This window comes from Anguilla anguilla, chromosome 3 (assembly GCF_013347855.1).
Source record: "Anguilla anguilla isolate fAngAng1 chromosome 3, fAngAng1.pri, whole genome shotgun sequence".
Classification (NCBI taxonomy): Eukaryota; Metazoa; Chordata; class Actinopteri; order Anguilliformes; family Anguillidae; genus Anguilla; species Anguilla anguilla.
Window position 1 is genome coordinate 5,060,975 of NC_049203.1, and position 20,000 is coordinate 5,080,974.

A 20,000-nucleotide genomic window follows, 5' to 3' on the forward strand; every position below is an offset into this window, starting at 1 on the left:
AATTATTTATAAATGGAAAGCTGACACATACAGCTTTCCGTTTATAAATAATTATGAAATATGGTATAATTTGAAACAGCGGATGGCCAATTGTCCCAATACTTGTGCTGACTTGGAATATATATAGCCTATATATAGTATTATACATTCAGAATTTCACAAGTTCCAATGCATTTAAAAAAAAATATTGATTACATTGTTATCGTAATTGTCATTCTGTGGTCCATCACATTTTTAAATATTTTTTTTTTTTCATTTTACTTTCGGTTTGTCGCAGATCGATCCAATGATTGTATTAAACGTTCTGACCACTTCTTCAGACGCCATTTCACATAATGGCTCATCAAACAGGAGTCTTCTCGTAAACAGTACCGTTGAATTTACTTTAAAACCCACTTCGGAGCCCCACGTTGATTCAGTTGCTTTGGACAGTTTCAGCCTCATTTAAATGCGTCTGAAAAGTAAATGAACACAGCAAAGAAATACGTCGACCCTCACCTGCGTAGTTGCCGTTATTAAGTATTTAACGGCAGGTGCGCTGGCGCTCAAATTCTCCGGCGGGCTCCACCACAAGTTCACGCAGAAATCACTGCTGAAGTTCACGGTCAGGTGACTCGGCGGAGGGAGCGAGCCTGGAAAGAAAAACGACGCGCACCGAATTTAAAACGGTATTCATGAACTAAAGTTGCACAGACTTGCCTGGGATCAACGTCCACGCGATTCTTTAAAAATGTCTCACGTGCTCGCGCAGTAATTATTTTTAAACTGTCAAATGAACTCGAACGGAGTTTATATATGATTCCACGAGGGATCAAATGTAGCCTACTCTGTCAGAGTCGATTCTAACATTTTACCATTCAGGCTACAGGGGTAATCGCAACGATTAGTGAATTTATGTGCAACGGAGGAAGAATGACATTCGGGATTCGATTATGTATTCCTACATACTACTACAAATACACATGCATATATTTGTAGTTAATATTGGTAGAATATACTTGCATTTGTAAAGATAAGCTTATTCGTCAATTGGTCCCAATTACGAATAACTTCACGCCGTAGAGTCATATGACGTCTACACTCCGGCACGGGAATTCAGTAGCCAAGAGGTTGCGATCCAGGGAGACATACACAGGTTATATAGGCTACTAAAGCAATTCAGGTTAAGTAGGCCTACCTTGCTCAAAGGTACAACGACAGAGTCCTAACTGGGGATTGAATCTGCAACCTTAAGATAAGTTCTTTTCACACAAAGGTTGTTCCAGGTGGTAGACAGCCCGCTCGTGCAAATCAATGTGAAATGTAGGCTACCTCATTTTGGTGGTACCAGAGAAATGCGGTGCTCGACAGACAGGAACGACCGGTCATACATTTGAACTTCTGTATGCCTAAAACATTTGATGACACTGGCAACGATTAATCATTTAGCTTGTTCAATTTCATTTTGGGCGACCAAAAACTCACTCCGTGAATAAAAAGTTAAGATGCGTAGGCTATCGACTGGTCCGGTAGGCTAGGTACTTGAGAGAACAGAAAGAGTTCTAAGAACGCTAAATTCTGCCAGGGAGTTAAATTTCAGCACACCACAGTTCGATCGTAGCATAGGTAGCAAACAGCAGTTTTGTTCTCCAATCAGAAGTATTTTATTATTCCATTTGAAATAATTATGCTGCACAGTAATTATGAACATGTACAGTTAAATTTACCCCAGCAAAGGCACTTTTCTCACCTGAAAGATTAGATTGTAAACAAATACCACAGTGATACTAATATATATATATATATATATATATATATATATATATATATATATATGCTATGTGAGCATTAGCCTACTGTAAAAGCTTCGCAACACATCGACGTCACTTGCGGGAACTCTATTTGGCTACAGTTCACGGAATTGCCTTTTTTTCCATTCCCGTATTTCCTATACCTCCAATTGTTTAAAACTATTAAATCGGATTAATTTATTTCGTCCAGTTAAATATACTCAAACTGGCTAGTGTTTTGGAATATTAAAAATTAAAAAGTTAAAAGTAAATAAATAACATTTACCAGTTTCGCTTGGCACCGAAGCAAAAGCCGCCCAGCAAGAAGTAAGTAGGAAAAATCCCTTGAACAGGAGGTCCGCGCTAATCGCCGAGTTCATTTTGTACAATCCTCGGAATTTCAAATAATCTTTCTTGACTTTATGACACAGTGACTCTATTATGGCCAAGGTCGAAAAATAAAATCGTAAATAAAAAGAACACAAGCCATAAAGACGGTCTTCCAGAAGCCGTTGATCTTCAGAACTCGAGATGAACAATTTCCGTGTTGTCCCGACAAATTACTAGAGCAACTGAAAACGGATGATGGGAAAGCAGATTAGGAGGAGGGCGTAGGACTGCTGTCGCTAGTAGCCTACTTCGCGGTTAGTTGCTAGCTATATTAACACTTTCACTGTCGACTACTGTGTGGCATGGTTTTAACTGATTGCATCCGCTTTTATTAACCCATAGACTATAGCCTATTTTTTTTGAGCATTTAAGACGGTCTAAGTGTTTTCAAAAGTGTGATAGCCTAAAACAGTAGGCTAAACAATTCCCATAGGTAGCGAAAACAATTTTGGAATTGCGAGCAAGTTCCAGAGCACACCCACACCAAAAACAAGGCGTTGCTTTTCAAAAAGCAGTTTATTTAAAAAATGTTTAAAAAGTATCTTTGAACAGGCATGTGAACTAATATACAATGCAATAAAAAGAAAATACACAAAGTAACACAGTCTCTTCAAGGAGTTGCATCAGCACTAGGCCAATATATAGCCTACGAATAGCCTACATACATACGCAATTTATATTTTACAACTTTACATTATATAATAGAAATCTGCATATACTTTGTTTTTTTTTTTTCAGTGCAGCACTTGTGAAATACTGTATAACAGCACGTAAGTCTAGGTACCTCAAGGTCAAGGGTGATGTTCCTGAGGAGACAGAATGTGCCAGCTGCACGAGACGAAGGGGATAAGTAGCAGGCTACATCATTCCTGTCTTACGCCACATCGGATACAGTCAGGTAAGGATAGCGAAGTAGTTTTCCCGCCGAAGACCCCGTGCAAAGAGCAGTGATTACGCACTTTAACAAAGGGTATTAGGCTACATCCTAAAATCACCCCCCCCCCCCCCCCCCCCTCAACCGATACCCTCCAAATATAGAAACCCACTTTTACCAGGCGTCAACGTCTGCCTGATTCAGTGAAATAAATGGAAGGAGTAAAGTTATTTTTTATTATACTCCCAAATTAAATTAAAAAACACTGAAAGATAAAAATGCATATAGCTCCAAACAATACTACTTTTCTTCTTTTTTTTTTTTTGTTTTTGGGAAGGAAACCACGAAATCCGAAACAAACGTTGTCTGGGAAGGAACCACTAGGAATGAAGATTCCAGAACAACATGTCAAAAGGCCGAATTACAAACGACAGAACAGAGGGAGGGGGTTTTAGCGTCTGTGCTGTGTCACACACCACACGATCTCAAATGCACAATGTTTTCACTCCAGAAACTGACCCGCACTAGTTGCAGTTGGTAGCACATTAACACCAGAAACTGACCCGCACTTCTAGCAGTCGGTAGCACATTAACACCAGGACACTGACCCGCACTTCTAGCAGTCGGTAGCACATTCAAATTAAGAATTTTATCGAGCGGGGCTGACAGTTTCCCCGTCATCTCCTGGCGGGACACAGTGCCACACAGGCTGACTCCATTCCTGACCAAGCCAGGCAGTGCGGATTCACAGATCTTCGGGTCATCTGGAGGAGGCCCCGTTCCACACATTGCTGATAATCAGCCGGGGCCACCTGCCAATGATCAGTAGAGTCCATGGGAACACACCTGTACAGGCAGCACGATTCCTTAAAATGGCATCAGCGTTACGGGGTTTTGGGTGACAGGCAGTATTTACTCCCCCCGTTCCCATTGTGGCCCTCTGTTGATACGGGCGCTGGGCGCCTTCCCCAGCCAAACGCCTGAGTGTTTTTATTTAATTTTATTTTTTTGGCTGCCCTGTGGACGCGAATGTCTGTGACTGAGTGACCGAGTGAGTGAGTGACGAAGTTACACCATTGGTCGGCTGAGTTATGAAGTTACGCCACTGGTCGGCCGGATGAAGTGTGTCAGGTCCAGCAATATGCTAGGTTTTGACCTGGTCTTGTTGTACATAAGATAAGACGGGCAGCTGTTACGCGGCAAGACTGCACAGGTGAGACGGCCAAGTGCCATTCTGCGCCCAGAGGGGCCACTGTTTGCAATCCCATGGCAAAAACCAAAAAAAAAAAAAAAAAAGTCAATCTCAACAAGTATTTTAGTCACATATTTAGGCTCAAAATCATGTCTGTTACTTTTTTTTCTGAATAAGACAAAAACATTGCCAAGTGAGGTGAGACGGTATAACTCGTTTCAAGATTTGTCAATCGGGTAGGAAAATTTCATTTGTCAAGCAGACAGTAACTTAATAAAAAAACGAATATTTTCTACTTGAGAGAAAAAAAGATTTTAAGTCTCTCTCTTTAAGTCCAAGACTAAAACGCTTGTCAATGCAGACTTTTTTTTGCAAGAACTTGTTTGTTAGCTGCATGTACACCTTGGAAGGCCAACTGAGTTCTACGGTAACTGGAAGTTCTTAGGCTAAGTCATTCACGGAAATGACTAATTTGGTTCCGGAAATGATTAGTCTCTTCCTTAAAAAAAGAACCACACTAAAGTTGGCTAAAGTTAGAGAAAAGGGGATGGAGAAAGTCCTTTCCATCGCCCTGATATACGTGACGAAAGTGAACAGTCAGCAGTTTGGTTTCCTGCATGAGTTTTTTCATGTACAACTTGTTCAAAAGGACAGAGGCACAGAGATACACACACGAACACACATACACACACACACACACACATGCATGCACGCACGCAGGCACACGCACACATGTACACACACGCACGCGCATGCATGCGCATACAAGTGTGCATACGCACACACACACCCACACACACACACACACACACAAAAAACGCACACACCCAAACGGGCACTTCCAAACAGGATAAGGGTGAAGGGCGTGGCCAAGCCACGAGGAAGATGAAGGAGCTGTGGAGGAGTTGTGGGAGAGAGGAAGAACAGCTTGCATAGTGGCAGCAGTTTGGACCACCATTAATACTTCTGCTACATTCTCATGTGGACTGAGTCTGACGGCACTTTGAAGTGCTTTTGGCTGAAGGTGCTTTTGGCTCATTGTATCTTATATGTAATGTTATCTACTTGTTGATAAATCCCTTTTTTTGTAGAAAGGCATCTGGTTGCTATTCGCAGCCAGAGAAGTGATAGTCCTGTAGCCTCTTTTCCGCGTTTACATTTTTACATTCGCTTTGTTTTTACAAAGCCAAAATTTCCAAGTGCTTTGGTTCTGTTTTAATGTTTCATCATCCTCCCTCAGTTGCAGTGGCCCGTAGACTGGGGGCTGCTGTGGGCTGAAGACCCACGTCCTACACCTGGGGTGAGGTCACCTGTGTGCCCCATTATCGCCATGGAAACCGTATGACCCGCGCCTGGGCTTCAGATGCCCCACCCACACCTCTTCGACCCCCCCCTCCTGGCAGCAGAGCGTCATAGTGAACATATTCAGAGGGAAAGATAAATAGAAAAATATCCATAGAGCAATACTGGGTATTAAAAAAAAAATATATATATATATATATATATATATATATATATATTTCATGAATCTAAATTTATTTTCTGAATCGCCCCAAAACTGAAACGGGACTGACCCTCGTCCCGGAGCACGGGCTGCGGTTTGACATCCGGGCCGCCCGGAACGCCCAGAAGCTGCAGCTACGCAAGGCCCCTCAAAACTGTGCTGAACCGCGCAGAACCACACAAAGCTGTGCAGAACCATGTGGAACCACATAGAACCACTCAGAACCATGTAGAACCACATAGAACCATGTAGAACCACTCAGAACCATGCAGAACCACACAGAACCATGCAGAACCACACAGAACCACGCAGAACCACATAGAACCACACAGAACCATGCAGAACCACATAGAACCATGCAGAACCACACAGAACCAGAACCATGTAGAACCACATAGAACCACACAGAACCATGTAGAACCACATAGAACCACGCAGAACCATGTAGAACCACATAGAACCATGTAGAACCACTCAGAACCATGTGGAACCACATAGAACCACGCAGAACCGTGTAGAACTGTGCAGAACCATGTAGAACCACGCAGAACCACTCAGAACCCCGCATAACTGTGCAGCACCACACAGAACCTTGCAGAACTGCGCAGACTGACCGGACTATGCAGAGGCTGCCGGCTTTTTTTTTTTTTTTTTTTCCGTTGCGGAGCGACCACGCCCGTAAGGGCTCCTCGCGATCGCGTGACTAAAGACACAACTGGTCAGGCAGGGCCGATGAGTCAGCGGCTGGCACCGCGCCCAGTGCGTGGGCGCAGCGCTCTCCTTGCTGCCAAAATCAGTGGCCCGAGCAAAAGCGCCAGCGCATCTCGAGGTGTTGAGAAACACGCCGTGCCAACCCAGATCCGCACGAAGGGTTTGGGCCGAGCGAGCGACTGAGGGACTGCAGGTGAGCACCCCGATTTCTTCAGTGGGAGCACCCAGAATGCAATTCTGTGCGGTGAACCGCTGTTGCGACACTGTGCCAGTGTCAGAAGCTGGGGTTTGGGCTCACTGGCGGTGCCTGCAGAGCTGGTGTCAGCGAAGCACTTCTGGAGGAAAAGGGCGGGGCGGGGGCTGGAGGGCGGGGCGGGGCGGGGGGTGGTGGTTTGGGGGTAGGGGGGGGGGGGCGGGGGGTGACGGCAGGGTCTCAGTCCAGGTCGGGGGACGTCCCGCTGATGACGCGGAACACGTGCATGGAGTTCTGCAGCAGGGAGCGCATCATGTCCTCCTGGAAGATCTGTGGGGACCACAACACAAACGCAGGCGCCGGTCAGAGGCCTGGACCGCAGCACGAAACGACACAAACCACAGGATCAAAAAAAACACAGTGGAACACACACGGTCACCACATCAGCCATGCTAACTCAAATGGGACAGCAGCTCCCAAATCCCCCCCTCAGGCACCCCCCCCCAGCCGGATTCCAGATCTCTGGTGCGCTCCACCTCAAGCACACCTGGCACAACTTAAGGAGGCGCCTGATTAGCTCCATCAGGTGCGCGTCGGGTGGAGCACATCAAACACCTGGATCCGGTCGAGGGCACTCGAGGGAGAGATTCGGGGACCGCTGCTCTAGGCTAGCGGCTTCCGCGCGACAGGCAATGAGGTCTTCGGCAAAACATGCGTCAGTCGTGAGTCACCGAACAGGCGTCCAAACAAAGGTCATTCGTTTGAGTTTGTTATATTACCTACGCTGTCCTTATATCTGAGGAGTTGGGCCAGCATGTTTTAGAGAGGAAAGAAAAACAGAAGAGAGAAGTGAAGTTAGACGAATCATCAGATCTGACAGCAGCGAGCACCACGGAACAGCAGTTTGGGGAAGTTCGCTCGAGCGGATGCAGGTTTGAATCCAGATTGGGGTGCTTTCCTGTGCGGCACTGCCAAAAAGTACTTGAACTTTCTGCACCCAGCCAGTCATACCTGTGTGTTAATTCACCTTTGCTCAGGTGTCTGGTTTCCCCGTGAAATACCTGCGTTTGCACCGCCCGCCCCCTCCCCCCCCCCCACAGGGGGCTAGCAGCGGCGTCCCTTACTGGCACTGGAGCTGCGTATTTTCCCCAAACCGTTTTGACGAGCACACACACGCGCGTGTCTGTGGGTTTTTTCAGTGTCTCTCATTTCTTGGTGAGGACGAAGTTAAAAATATTTCAGAGACGTGCCACGGGCCTTCTCACAGGAACCCAGAGGGCTCGAACGTGACTTCAGAAAGGTTCGACAGGCGAAGCCGGGGAGCGTAAACCAAACGGGACGAGGCCGTTATGTCTGACCAGGGCAACGAGAGAGACAGTGGGGCACAATGCTTAGGGACCCGGGCTTGTGACTCCAAGGTTGTAGGTTCGATACCCAGGCGGACGGCACTGTTGTTGTAACCGTGAGAGAGGCCCTTCAGCACATGTACAGCTGTACAGTTGCCTTTCACAACAGAGCGATATGCTGTAGTCATGCACAATATTTTAAAATATTAATATAAATAAAGTTTCCAAATGGAAAGAAAAGCATGCAGTAATACTTTGGCTCTTTAATCACCAGAGGGATATTTCATGACACGGGATTACTGTGTTGTGCTGGATAACTGCGCTGAGTAAAACCTTGAGCAGATCTTTTTTTTTTTTTTTACTTCAGTCCGTGTTCCAGATTTGGGAGGGCTCCGGCTGGTGGTCCATGATCTGAAAAAATTTAAAAATGACCAGCTGGTCCCATTGAGAGACACAGGACTGATGCATTTTTCTTGGATCACCACTAAACTAACGGCCTGAACTACCAATAGATATTTTCCATAGTTCAGACCACAAAACGCCAGAGCTACCTCAATAGACCTGTTAGGGGCTGGATGGATTCGCCACCCTGTTGAGAATCTTAATTTAAGAATGAAATTCCTAATTTAATTTATCCTTTTCGTCTGCCTGGTGTAGAGTTTGTTGCTCGATTTGATCCGCTCGAGTGAATTTAGCCATGTCATTCGTCCGGAAAACAAGGGTAGAAGCATACACATGATCCACTCTTCTTATCAGACACAGACAGTGACTGAAGATCACACCGTGACTCACATTTTTTTACTCCGTACGCTTAACTGATGGGCGAAATGCGTCAGTAGTGTAGGCTAAGTAATCTCAATCGCATCTGATAGAGGGCATTTGCACAACTGGCCATTAAAATTTTTTTTTTAGTTTGACGAGACACTCAGCCAATCAGCATAGTGGAACCTGGGTCTCAGGAAAAAGATTTTGGTGAGCAGGAGATGGGACAAAATTCTTTTAGCTTGTCCTGAATCTCAAGTTGTTGTATTGGGGGTGGGTGGGGGTTGGGGGGGGGTGTGGGGGGTGCTACCAGACAACCCCTCGCTGAAACACAGCAAGAACCCCGTGGAGCGTCTGCAGATGCTGCTGCACTTTCGGTCAATCTGCTGCGGTTCAGAACCTCGGGTTTTGACCGCGAGGCCACAGAACTGCATTACTGCATCGCCGACCGGAGCAGCTCAACCGCTGCTTCTCAGATTCGGACAGCTGTTCCCGTTGGTAATGCAGTCCTGTGGTCTGCCGATGCTCGCTTATCATCGTATTTACCGGATCAGTGCATTAGTCTGTTTACTAGACCTCAGGAGACCCTACTGGAAGAGAATGCGTTGTGGTATGTGAGCCATATGGCGGGGGGGGGGGGGGGGGGGGGGGGGGGGGGGGGGGGGGGGGGGGGGGGGGGGGGATTAGGATCATTCCAAGGGCCCTGACTGGAAGAGGCCCTCAAAAAAAATTGTGCTGTAATTGTGCAGGGATGGGGCAGCCTGGGGTGGTGGGCCTCCAATGTAATGTGTTTTTCATGGGTTGCCCCTGCCAGAACGCACTCTATCGCTCCTGCTTATCAATTTTGCTTTCAAGGAATGCTGCACACGAGTTCAGCCGCTAACATGAGGGCTAGCATCGCCGCTAACGGTCCACAGTGCAGAATTGGAGGAGTAGGTCCCCACAGAGTGGACAGCAGCCGTCCCTCACCTGCTCATGGATGATGTCAGAGAGCTCCTTCACCATGTCCTTGAAGTTGGCCTTCAGCCCTTCCTGGTACTCAAACTGATCCTCCTTGATGAGGCGTTCGTTGATGTCCAACGCCACACTGCAGGCCTGGACAAAACTCCTGCGGGGGGGGGGGGGAGGGGGAGGGGGAGGGGGGGGTGGATGGGAGGAAGGGGTGGGGGGGGGGGAGGGGCACATCACGGGATCAGGAACCAGCCACTGCTCACCCCTCCTCGTCCCATCTTTCCATAAACACTGTGAAACTAGTCCCATCGTTCTCTTCTCTTGAACTCACAAGAACATCCACCGTAAACACAGAGCACTGCCAAGACCTTCTTGATGCTTTCCTTTTTATGGGAAACCCTTACGGCTTCCAAAAAAACCCAAACATCTAGCCTCATCCAGAGTGCTGTGTTTCCACGGCAACCAGCGGCAAGTAAGGACAATAGTAGTACCTTCTAATAGCCACAATGGATCAGCATCATTAGAGGGAAATATCGTGGGTCTGGGAACAAAAACCTCCAGGAGGGAACTCTGTGGGGCCCATTAATCATCTCTTTGGAAGGGTCAGAATAGGCACAGAGCTGCTGAAACTATTCATCATGTCGCCGCCTCGTCCTTCTGCTATGGACAGCCACCGCTGCCGAAATGTCTTAAAATACGACCTCTCATCGCGGTTATTTCCGACTGCTTACAAAGCAAGAAAAAAAAAAAATATATCAACATGGCATTGTCGCTCGCTTAAACACACTTGAAAGAACCTCGGCCAATAGCACGGCAGGAATTTATGTAGATTTGCATATTGCACCCGGGCGCGTGTCGCTGCAATGGCATTTCCTGAGTGTGTTCACACGTTCTGTTATACTCTTGACATTGTGATGCACCCCTTAATCTAATCTAAGCTTGGCTTTCCATGCATCTCAATCACCTCAACATGTCAAATTTTAACACGTCAAATTTTAACAAAATTGGTGTGTTTACACGGTCAATCTGTTCATCTAGCAACACACAGTTTTTTCCTGTTTTACACACCAATTTTTTCCAGTTTTTTTCAATTTTGTCAAGCGGTCCAAATTTTAAGCGAAGCCTTTTTTTTTGGCACCGCTGGCTTTCGCTACTCCACCACACCCGCTTACCAAGGAAAATGACCTCACCGGAAAATGTCCTTCAGCTCCTTGACCTTCTTACTACTGTACTGGCTGGACTTGTCATCGTGGAGGAAGGCCTGGGCGTAGGCCATCGGACCCGCGTTCACCTGGAGGAGAGACGCACACCTCCGTGAACCCACCGATCAGACACAACCAATCGATCCATTCACCAGATTCACTCGTAACTCATCCATCCTTTAGCGTTTACCCTTCAGACACAACGAATCAATCCAGGTCAGAGGTACATGATGCAGTGCTAGTGCTGGTGATGTCAGAGGTACGTGCACGCAGTGCTGGTGATGTCAGGGGTATGTGCACGCAGTGATGGTGATGTCAGCGGCACGTGCATTCAGTGCTGGTGATGTCATAGATATGTGCACGCAGTGCTGGCGATGGTGATGTCAGCGGCACGTGCACTCAGTGCTGGTGATGTCATAGATATGTGCATGCATTGCTGGTGATGTCAGGGGTACGTGCATGCAGTGCTGATGATGTCATAGATACGTGCACACAGTGCTGGCGATGGTGATGTCAGCGGCACGTGCACTCAGTGTTGGTGATGTCATAGATACGTGCAGACATTGCTGGTGATGTCAGAGGTAAGTGCACACAGTGCTGGTGATGTCAGAGGTACGTGCACACAGTGCTGGTGATGTCATAGATGCGTGCACACATTTCTGGTGATGTCAGAGGTAAGTGCACACAGTGCTGGTGATGTCAGGGGTACGTGCACGCAGTGCTGGTGATGTCAGGGGGTACCTGCACAGAGACGCAGCCCTGCAGTTTGAGCTGCAGCTGGATCATGTCCAGCTCGGGACTGGAGCACAGCTTCTGCAGCTCGGTGGTGCGGTCCCTCATCTCGTCAATGGCCACATCGATGGGCTTCAGCTCCACCTGCTTCTCCGCCACAACCTCCACCCTCTTCTTCACGTAGGGGAACGTGTTGGCGGCTGGGGGGGGGGGGAGGGGGCAGATGACAAACCTTTTCTTGCTTATTTCCGCATGTCATCTGAGGAGCTTTATCAAAGGGGAAGCTCGGTTCAGTAAGAACAGCTATGAGATGACTGTAAATGGGCGACATAGCTCAGGAGGTAAGACCGATTGTCTGGCAGTCGGAGGGCTGCCAGTTCAAACCCCGCCCTGGGCGTGTCGAAGTGTCCTTGAGCAAGACAACTAATCCCTAACTGCTCTGGCGAATGAGAGGCATCAATTGTAAAGCGCTTTGGATAAAAGCGCTATATAAATGCAGTCCATTTACCATTTTACCATAAATGGAGAGCCAAGAGGTCAAGAGCACTTCATGGCTCTAGTACACTTGCTCTGTACTATTTTACATTACATGCAGAGCATCAGCAGAAGCTTTTATCCAGAACAACGTACACAGCTTTCAGTCTTTAGATACACTCCATTAATACAGCTGGACATGTAGGCAGAGGGAGTTCACATTAAGCACCTTGCTCAACGGTACAATGGCAGTGCACCACCTCGGAGTGGAACCTGCAACCTCTGAGTTATAAGGCCCTAACGGCCATACTACACGAAACCACACCTATTTAATCATTAAACCTTTCCATGGAGGTGGTTTGTGGCCGGATCGGATTCCTAAAATGCTGAAAACACTTTGTAAACACGCTTTGCACAAACACTGAGGCTGCTTTACTTCACTTGAAGCTCCTGTCAGGGAAATGACATTTGTGTTACAGCTTAACCTCGAAAGCTGACAAACTGACATTTGACAAATATCAAGCTGGAGGTTCAACAAGTTTTTTTTCTGGCTTTGCACGTGCACCCCAGAACGAGTGCCCGGTTCGAAATACTTAAACGCAGCGAGTAAACGTCCCGCACAAACGAATGCTTGCGAGCAACGGAATGCAAACGCCGCAGACAAAACTCTCAGGGTTACATTGTTTCTTTTTCGACCCAACAACCGCAGGACGCAGCGGTGCGTTTTGGCAAACGACCCGCCCGCGTTGGCTTTTCGCCTCTCCGCTCTGTCCCTGTCCCATTGAGGCAGAGCAGACGGCCCCCGGCGTCCGTCGACACGCTCGCGGGACGCGTCAGCGCGCAGGAATGAGAGGCACGCGGGAAGCGCTGGCGCCGCCCAAACGCGCAAGACGACGAAAACGGAGCGAACGCGGAAATGCCCCCCCCCACCCCCCACGTCCCGGCCCGGCCCCCCCCAACGGACACATTCTTTACAGACCCGGCCATATCCCCGCCCCCCCCCCCCCGGAGGTCTAACCCGCACAATAAGTAGCTGTTATCACATCTTTCCCCGTGGCCCTGTCATTCAGTCACCATTCCTGCATGGTAAAAAAAACCAAAAGATAAGTACTGTTAGTCCTATTTACAGTCTTATTTATGTTTTTTATGTGTATCACCAACAGGGTGAAACAGTCTGACCTGATTCAAGATTCGCCAAACGGGGTAAGAAAATTTCACTTGTCAAGCCAGAAGCAGCTTTTCTAATATTTTTGACTTCAGAGAAAAAAAAAAGAAAGATTCTAAGTCTCATTCTGAGACCAAAACATGTGCAAGATTTTTTTTTTTTTTTTTTTGTTTTTGCCGGTGTGGGAACCGGTACCTTTGGAAACAGGAAAGTTCTGCATTTTTAACCAGAACTCTGCCTTCCTCTGTGAGGCAGATGGAGAGCGGGGCAGGAGGGGGCTGGGTGCGGTCAGGTATGGTGAGGTGTGGCGTAACTCGCGATTGCACATCCGTTTCCACATCCTTCCCCGTTTGTACTTCCTCCGCTTTCTTGCAAAACTTCGTTCTTCGAAAATTTCATCTGGCCGGCCGCAGCTGCCTCGGGCAAGTTTTTACGCTGGGTCACGCAGACGAACACACACCGTCGTGCAGACGAACACACACCGTCGTGCAGACGAACACACACGGTCACGCAGACGAACACACACGGTCACGCAGACGAACACACACCGTCGTGCAGACGAACACACACGGTCACGCAGACGAACACACACCGTCGTGCAGACGAACACACACGGTCACGCAGACGAACACACACGGTCACGCAGACGAACACACACGGTCACGCAGACGAACACACACGGTCATGCAGACGAACACACACGGTCACGCAGACGAACACACACCGTCGCGCAGACGAACACACACCGTCATGCAGACGAACACACACCGTCGCGCAGACGAACACGCACAGTCACTCAGACGAACACGCACCGTCACGCAGACGAACACGCACCGTCACGCAGACGAACACGCACCGTCGCACGGACGAACACGCACGGTCACGCAGACAAACACGCACGGTCACGCAGACGAACACACACCGTCATGCAGACGAACACACACGGTCACGCAGACGAACACACACCGTCGCACGGACAAACACACACCGTCGCACGGACAAACACACACCGCCGCGCAGACGAACACACACGGTCATGCAGACGAACACACACCGTCATGCAGACGAACACACACCGTCGCACGGTCTACATTTAAATATTTGAATTTAATTTTATACAAATAAAACGTCAGTCAGGGGTTCACGTGAGCGTGCTTTGCGGACGGCGCATGTGGACCCCGGACTTACAGATCTTTAAGCTGCGAAGCGTCTTTGTTCTGTAAAAAAAGCCCTGTGCAAATCAAACTGAGCTGAAGCTGCGCGGCCTAGCGGGAGACAGCCCCGCTGGGGGGGGGTATGGAATGGGGGGGTTGGGGGTTGGGGGGTGGGGGTCCCAGGCCCGCGAAACCCACCCGAACCCGGCGAACGGGGCGCGGGACTCACTGGTGAGGACGGTCCTCCTCTTGCACTGCTCGGCCACGCCCCCGTGCTTCTTCCCCGACAGCGTGTACGGCGTCTCGAACACGAAGCGGCCGACGTTGTGGCACCTCTCGAAGCCCGTCGTCCTCTCCGCCGACTCCTTCTCGTCGAAGTAGGGCTTCACGAAGGTCACCTGCACGTGGGCAAACTTGGGGTCCAGGTCCTTGGGGTTCACCTGAGGAGAGACATGTGTGACGTGGGTTATTTTTTTGTAAGGCGCTACGTTGGGGAACTGAACCCCCCAGACACGCGAGGGGGAACTGTGACAGTGTGTGTGTGTGTGTGTACGCGCGCGCACGTGTGTGAGTATGTGTGTGTGTCGGTATACAGTGTGTATGCAAGGTGTTTGTGTGTGAGCGTGCATGCGTACACGCGTGCCTGTGTGCTTGTGTGTGTGTGTGCATGCGTGTGCGTATGTGCATGTGCGTGTCTGTGTGTGTGTGTGTGTGTGTGTGCGCGCATGTGTGTGTGTGTCCATGTCTTTGTGTGTGTGTCTTATATCACAAAATATATCCACTGCCAGTAAAACTTCGCAACATTTCATGAATGCTTCGCAACATTGCAGGATTACCTGTTTCAAAACATACTGTTTGAAGGTGGAATGTTTTTGAAGGTGTAATTTTTTTGGCAGAGGCGCACCTTGTTGGAGTCCTGAATGATCTTGACGTTTTCCGCTCCGAATTTGTCCCCGTAGAGGCCGAGGAGGCGGTGGGAGATCTCGGACAGCCCGGTGAGTTTCGGCTCCTTGTAGATGTACTCCTTTCCGTCCTCCTCCTCGAAGAAGCCCTGCGAAGACAAAAACAAAATGGGGGAACAAGTTCTGCCCAAAAATTTTTACAGGAGGGAGTGCTGGCCCCCCTCACCCTCAGCGCAGTTAAAGAGAAGTCAGCACGGGGAGGTATCTCATAACGGATAAATCCCACCGACTCCAGACAGGGGAGAACCTTCCAAAAACAGAATGCTGGGGGGGGGGGGGTTCAGTTTCTAGAAGGTTCTTCTCCCCTGTCTGGAGCCGGTGAGATTTATAAGGAGCGCTCCCTCCTGTAAAATTCATTCACAATGACATCATGCAGTCGTGCAAGTCATGTGACTCTTTATTTTATTGTGTTGTATTTCACTTTATTTATTCCCCTGAAGTCACCGTTTGTTAACTCAATACTGAAACACGCTGGTGGCGGCTGCTGAGACGAGCGTCCCCCTGATCACCGTAAAGCACGCTGAGCATCTGGAAATTGACTGATTGACTGATTGATGGATTGACTGATTGATTGATTGACTGATTGATGGATTGAATGGTAAATGGTAAATGGACTGCATTTATATAGCGCTTTTATCCAAAGCGCTTTACAATTGATGCCTCTCATTCGCCAGAGCAGTTAGGGGTTAGGGGTTAGGTGTCTTGCTCAAGGACACTTCGACATGCCCAGGGTGGGGTTTGAACCAGCAATCCTCCGACTGCCAGACAATCGGTCTTACCTCCTGAGCTATGTCGCCCCACCCTGGGACTGATTGATTGATTGATGGATTGACTGATTGATTGACTGATTGATGGATTGACTGATTGATTGATTGATTGATTGATGGATTGACTGATTGATTGATTGATTGACTGATTGATGGATTGACTGATTGATTGATTGATGGATTGACTGATTGATTGACTGATTGATGGATTGACTGATTGATTGATTGACTGTTTTTGACTGGATAGTTTTTGTTCTGTCCTTCCAATTGGGGGGGGAGGGGGAGGGGGGTGGGTAACATAACGTATTAATTATTCTGATATCAGAGCGCTGAGCTACGGTGGTGTGCGAATTGTGGGGAGAGGGTCAACCCCCAAAAAACCCCCTCTCACACAGCCAACACAGAATGTTCCCACAGCTCCGCGGCCAAGCCGAAGCAAGCTGAAGTCATAGCCGTGAGAACGCTTTTTTGGGTTGGCCGGGAAAGGGGGGATGAGGACGCCTCTCGTCCAGGACCCACCCGGGCCAGGGCGGCCATTTCACCGTGGCCCCCCGAAAAAGAAAAAAGATGTGGAGTTAACGCCCGTGCCCGTCGGGCGTCGGCCTGGACGAACGGCGCTCAGGAACTCGGGTCCTCGTGGGGTCGAGCTCCAGCTGCCGCTCTGCCGCATCGCCCCGGAGCGAGGCGCCTGAGGTGAAACTAGGGGGGTCATCCAGAGCGAGGCGCCTGAGGTGAAACTAGGGGGGCTATCCAGAGCGAGGCGCCTGAGGTGAAACTAGGGGGGTTATCCAGAGCCCGGCGCCTGAGGTGAAACTAGGGGGGTCATCCAGAGCCCGGCGCCTGAGGTGAAACTAGGGGGGTCATCCAGAGCGCGTCGTTCTGGATAAAAGCATCTTCTGAATGCCCAGATGTGACCGTCTTGGGAAAAGCTTCTCATAAGCAGAGTCAGCAACGCAGGGCTAGCAGCTGTGTTTGTGGGTCTGGCGTTAGTCTGTTTCGTCCCCCCTGGGTGACGGTCCCTCTGATATATTACATCTGCTGCTAATACCTGCTGGGTGCCCGGAAACCACACACACACACACACACACACACACACTCAAAGACACACACATGCACACACACACTCACAGACACACACACACACACACACACACACACACTCAAAGACACACACATGCACACACACACTCACAGACACACACACACACACACACTCAAAGACACACACATGCACACACACACTCAAAGACACACACACACACACACACACACTCAAAGACACACACACACACACACATGCACACACACTCAAAGACACACACACACACACACACATTCAAAGACACACACACACACACACATGCACACACACACTCAAAGACACACGCACACACACAAAGACACACACACACACACACACACATGCACACACACACTCAAAGACACACACACACACACGCACACACAAACGTGCACACACACATACATACACACACACACACGCACACATGCACACAACGTGGTTGCTTATTGCACCAGCTCACGCCCGTGCGCATGCAAACTGATGAAATCCCCGACCACACAAGTGAGGAAGAGGAGTGTGTGTGTGTGTGTGTGTGTGTGAAGGACACACCCACCTGGCCGTAGAAGGCCACTCTGAAGTAGGTCCCCAGGAGCCTTCGGCCGGTGCGCATCACCTCCAGGACCTTGGCGTAGGCGCGGTGCAGAGTGTCGTAGAGCCGGCTCAGCTTCTACGCGGGAGACAAAAAAAAAAAAAAAATAAATAAATAAAAAGGCCCCGTTTACTGTAAACTGGTCTCCACGGACACCACACCTCCCCCGCGCAAGCACGAGAGCGTTCAAACATCTGTGCTTAAAACGCAGTTTTCCATGTGTGTGTGTGTGTGTGTGTGTGTCTTTGAGTGTGTGTGTGCATGTGTGTGTGTGTGTGTGTGTGTCTTTGAGTGTGTGTGTGCATGTGTGTGTGTGTGTGTGTGGGGAAGCATTTTCAAATGCTTGGTGAGTTCACACACCATGTTCCCAAGGCCTTAATTAGCAACTGAATGAAAGAAAAAAAAACCCCCCCAAAAGAACCTGGAAGACCCTGTGGCCTCCAGGACTGGAGGTGGTGGATCCCCTCTGAGACAGCCACTGACGGCGAAGGTGAACATCGAACAGAAACAGGTTGCACTCTCAGCCGTTTAAAATCCACTGTAAATACGCCGCGACAGGCTGTGTCTGCGCGTTCCATCCAAAAACGTTTTCTAAGAAATCGGCTTCCGAGGCACACTGAAACAAAATCAAACCCATCTGCGCAATAAAATGTGTTTTAAGAGCTGGACACGCTCTGCCTGACTTCATTGGCCTAGTTTAGACCCCCTCGCTCCCCCGCCCCCCGCCCCCCGTCCCCCCAACCCCCGCACCCCCCGCCCCCCCTTACCTCAAACTCGTGGCGCTTCTCGTAGACGGGGGCGCTGAGCTTGGCGACGTGCGTGATCAGCTCGTACCTCTCGGCCTTCCACAGCCCCTCCACGCACAGCTCCAGGTGCTCCACCAGGACCTCCTGCAGCACGGCGCAAACGCAGTACCAGCAGGTTTTCAAAGGGTCACGCAGCAGGGCACTGGGCAAACGCTCCAATCCAGAAGGATGTACACAGCACGCAACATACGCGGGCTACGTGCAGCTACGCAGGCTACGGTCCATTCAGACATACGCAAATATCGCCCGTTGCCAAGCGCGGGGGGGAGTCGTTATTTTGAGCGTTGTCGCGGAAACCTGCCAGCCAGGAGGCCTGGCGCCTTCGCTTCGCCGTCTCGCCCTTTTTTCCATGACGCCACTCGCACACAGATTTACACACCGCGACCGTTTCGGGGTCCCCCGTGAGATCACTCCCCCCGACGCAGCCCCCACAGACATTCCGCCGTGACCGCCGTGACTATCGCTCAGCGGCCGCGGTGACATCACTCACACGCACGTCACACCGAACACTCCCTGTCAGACAGACTGAACTAAATGTGAGGGTGCTCGGCCCATAATCCTCACCGCGGGAGCAGAAGTGGGGTTCAGCCAATAAATATGTAATAATATTGGGTCTCGCAGTTTGGAGACCCTCCCCATCCAATACCCCGCCCCCCCCCACCCCACCCACCCACCCCACCCACCCCCTTATTCGCGATTGGTCTTTTTACGTAGCCCGGAGGGTCCACAGCACAGCACCTCGTTGTAGTAGACGTCCTGCATGCCCGAGTCCTCCTTCATGGCGGCCTCCTCGTCCACGTTCAGCGTGATCTTCCTGAACGCGGCCAGGCCGCTGGGAAACAGCTCTGAGAACACGACGACAGCCAGCAGAAAAACGTTAGTTTTGGATTCCGGCCAATGCGCAATGGGCGTTGACGTCAAAAACGCCACAGCGTTTGGCAAGCGCTGCTCATCTGTGGTGCACAACATGACGGCGCACAATTTTAGCGGCCGCTAACAAAAAATTAAAATAAAAAAATAAACAAACAAATAAATTTTTTAAATTTTTTTTTTTTAACTATGCCTAAATTTGTTTAAATTTTAAACGGATATGTGAACTCTGTCGACAGGCAGAACTGTTTCCAACTCAGGTCAAATCTAAACTAATCAGAGCAGACCCACTGTTTCACACCTTAGGGTTTAACGGCCAACTAAAATACCTGGATGACCAGGAAACTAAATGACTGGCATGCATGTCTGTTTCCATGCAGAGCTATAATAATAATAATAATAATAATAATAATAATACATTTATTTTATATAGCGCTTTTCATGGTCTCAAAGACACTTTACGCTAGCTATAAACGTTAGACTATCAGACTGAAGCACAAAAC

General features: G+C 49.2%; 2 protein-coding genes across 4 annotated transcripts in view; both read right to left on the reverse strand.

Annotated features, from left to right (window-relative positions):
* il13ra1 (interleukin 13 receptor, alpha 1) overlaps positions 1-2,442 on the reverse strand; it is a 10,407-nt gene extending 7,965 nt beyond the window's left edge. Inside the window, exons 1-2 of the mRNA XM_035407475.1 lie at positions 2,056-2,442; positions 499-632 (exon numbers count right to left, since the gene is read on the reverse strand). Of these exons, the coding sequence (XP_035263366.1) occupies positions 499-632; positions 2,056-2,149 (228 nt within the window). The 5' untranslated portion in view covers positions 2,150-2,442. The remainder of the gene's footprint in view (positions 1-498; positions 633-2,055) is intronic.
* A 4,394-nt stretch (positions 2,443-6,836) lies between these two features.
* The window catches only part of dock11 (dedicator of cytokinesis 11), a 72,957-nt gene continuing 59,793 nt past the window's right edge, over positions 6,837-20,000 (reverse strand). For all 3 annotated transcript variants that reach the window (XM_035407476.1, XM_035407478.1, XM_035407477.1), the window contains 9 exons: positions 19,366-19,472; positions 18,589-18,711; positions 17,786-17,899; positions 15,324-15,470; positions 14,649-14,859; positions 11,636-11,826; positions 10,883-10,983; positions 9,711-9,849; positions 6,837-6,963 (listed from right to left, as the gene is read on the reverse strand). In XM_035407476.1, the coding sequence (XP_035263367.1) occupies positions 6,874-6,963; positions 9,711-9,849; positions 10,883-10,983; positions 11,636-11,826; positions 14,649-14,859; positions 15,324-15,470; positions 17,786-17,899; positions 18,589-18,711; positions 19,366-19,472 (1,223 nt within the window). In that variant the 3' untranslated portion in view covers positions 6,837-6,873. The remainder of the gene's footprint in view (positions 6,964-9,710; positions 9,850-10,882; positions 10,984-11,635; positions 11,827-14,648; positions 14,860-15,323; positions 15,471-17,785; positions 17,900-18,588; positions 18,712-19,365; positions 19,473-20,000) is intronic.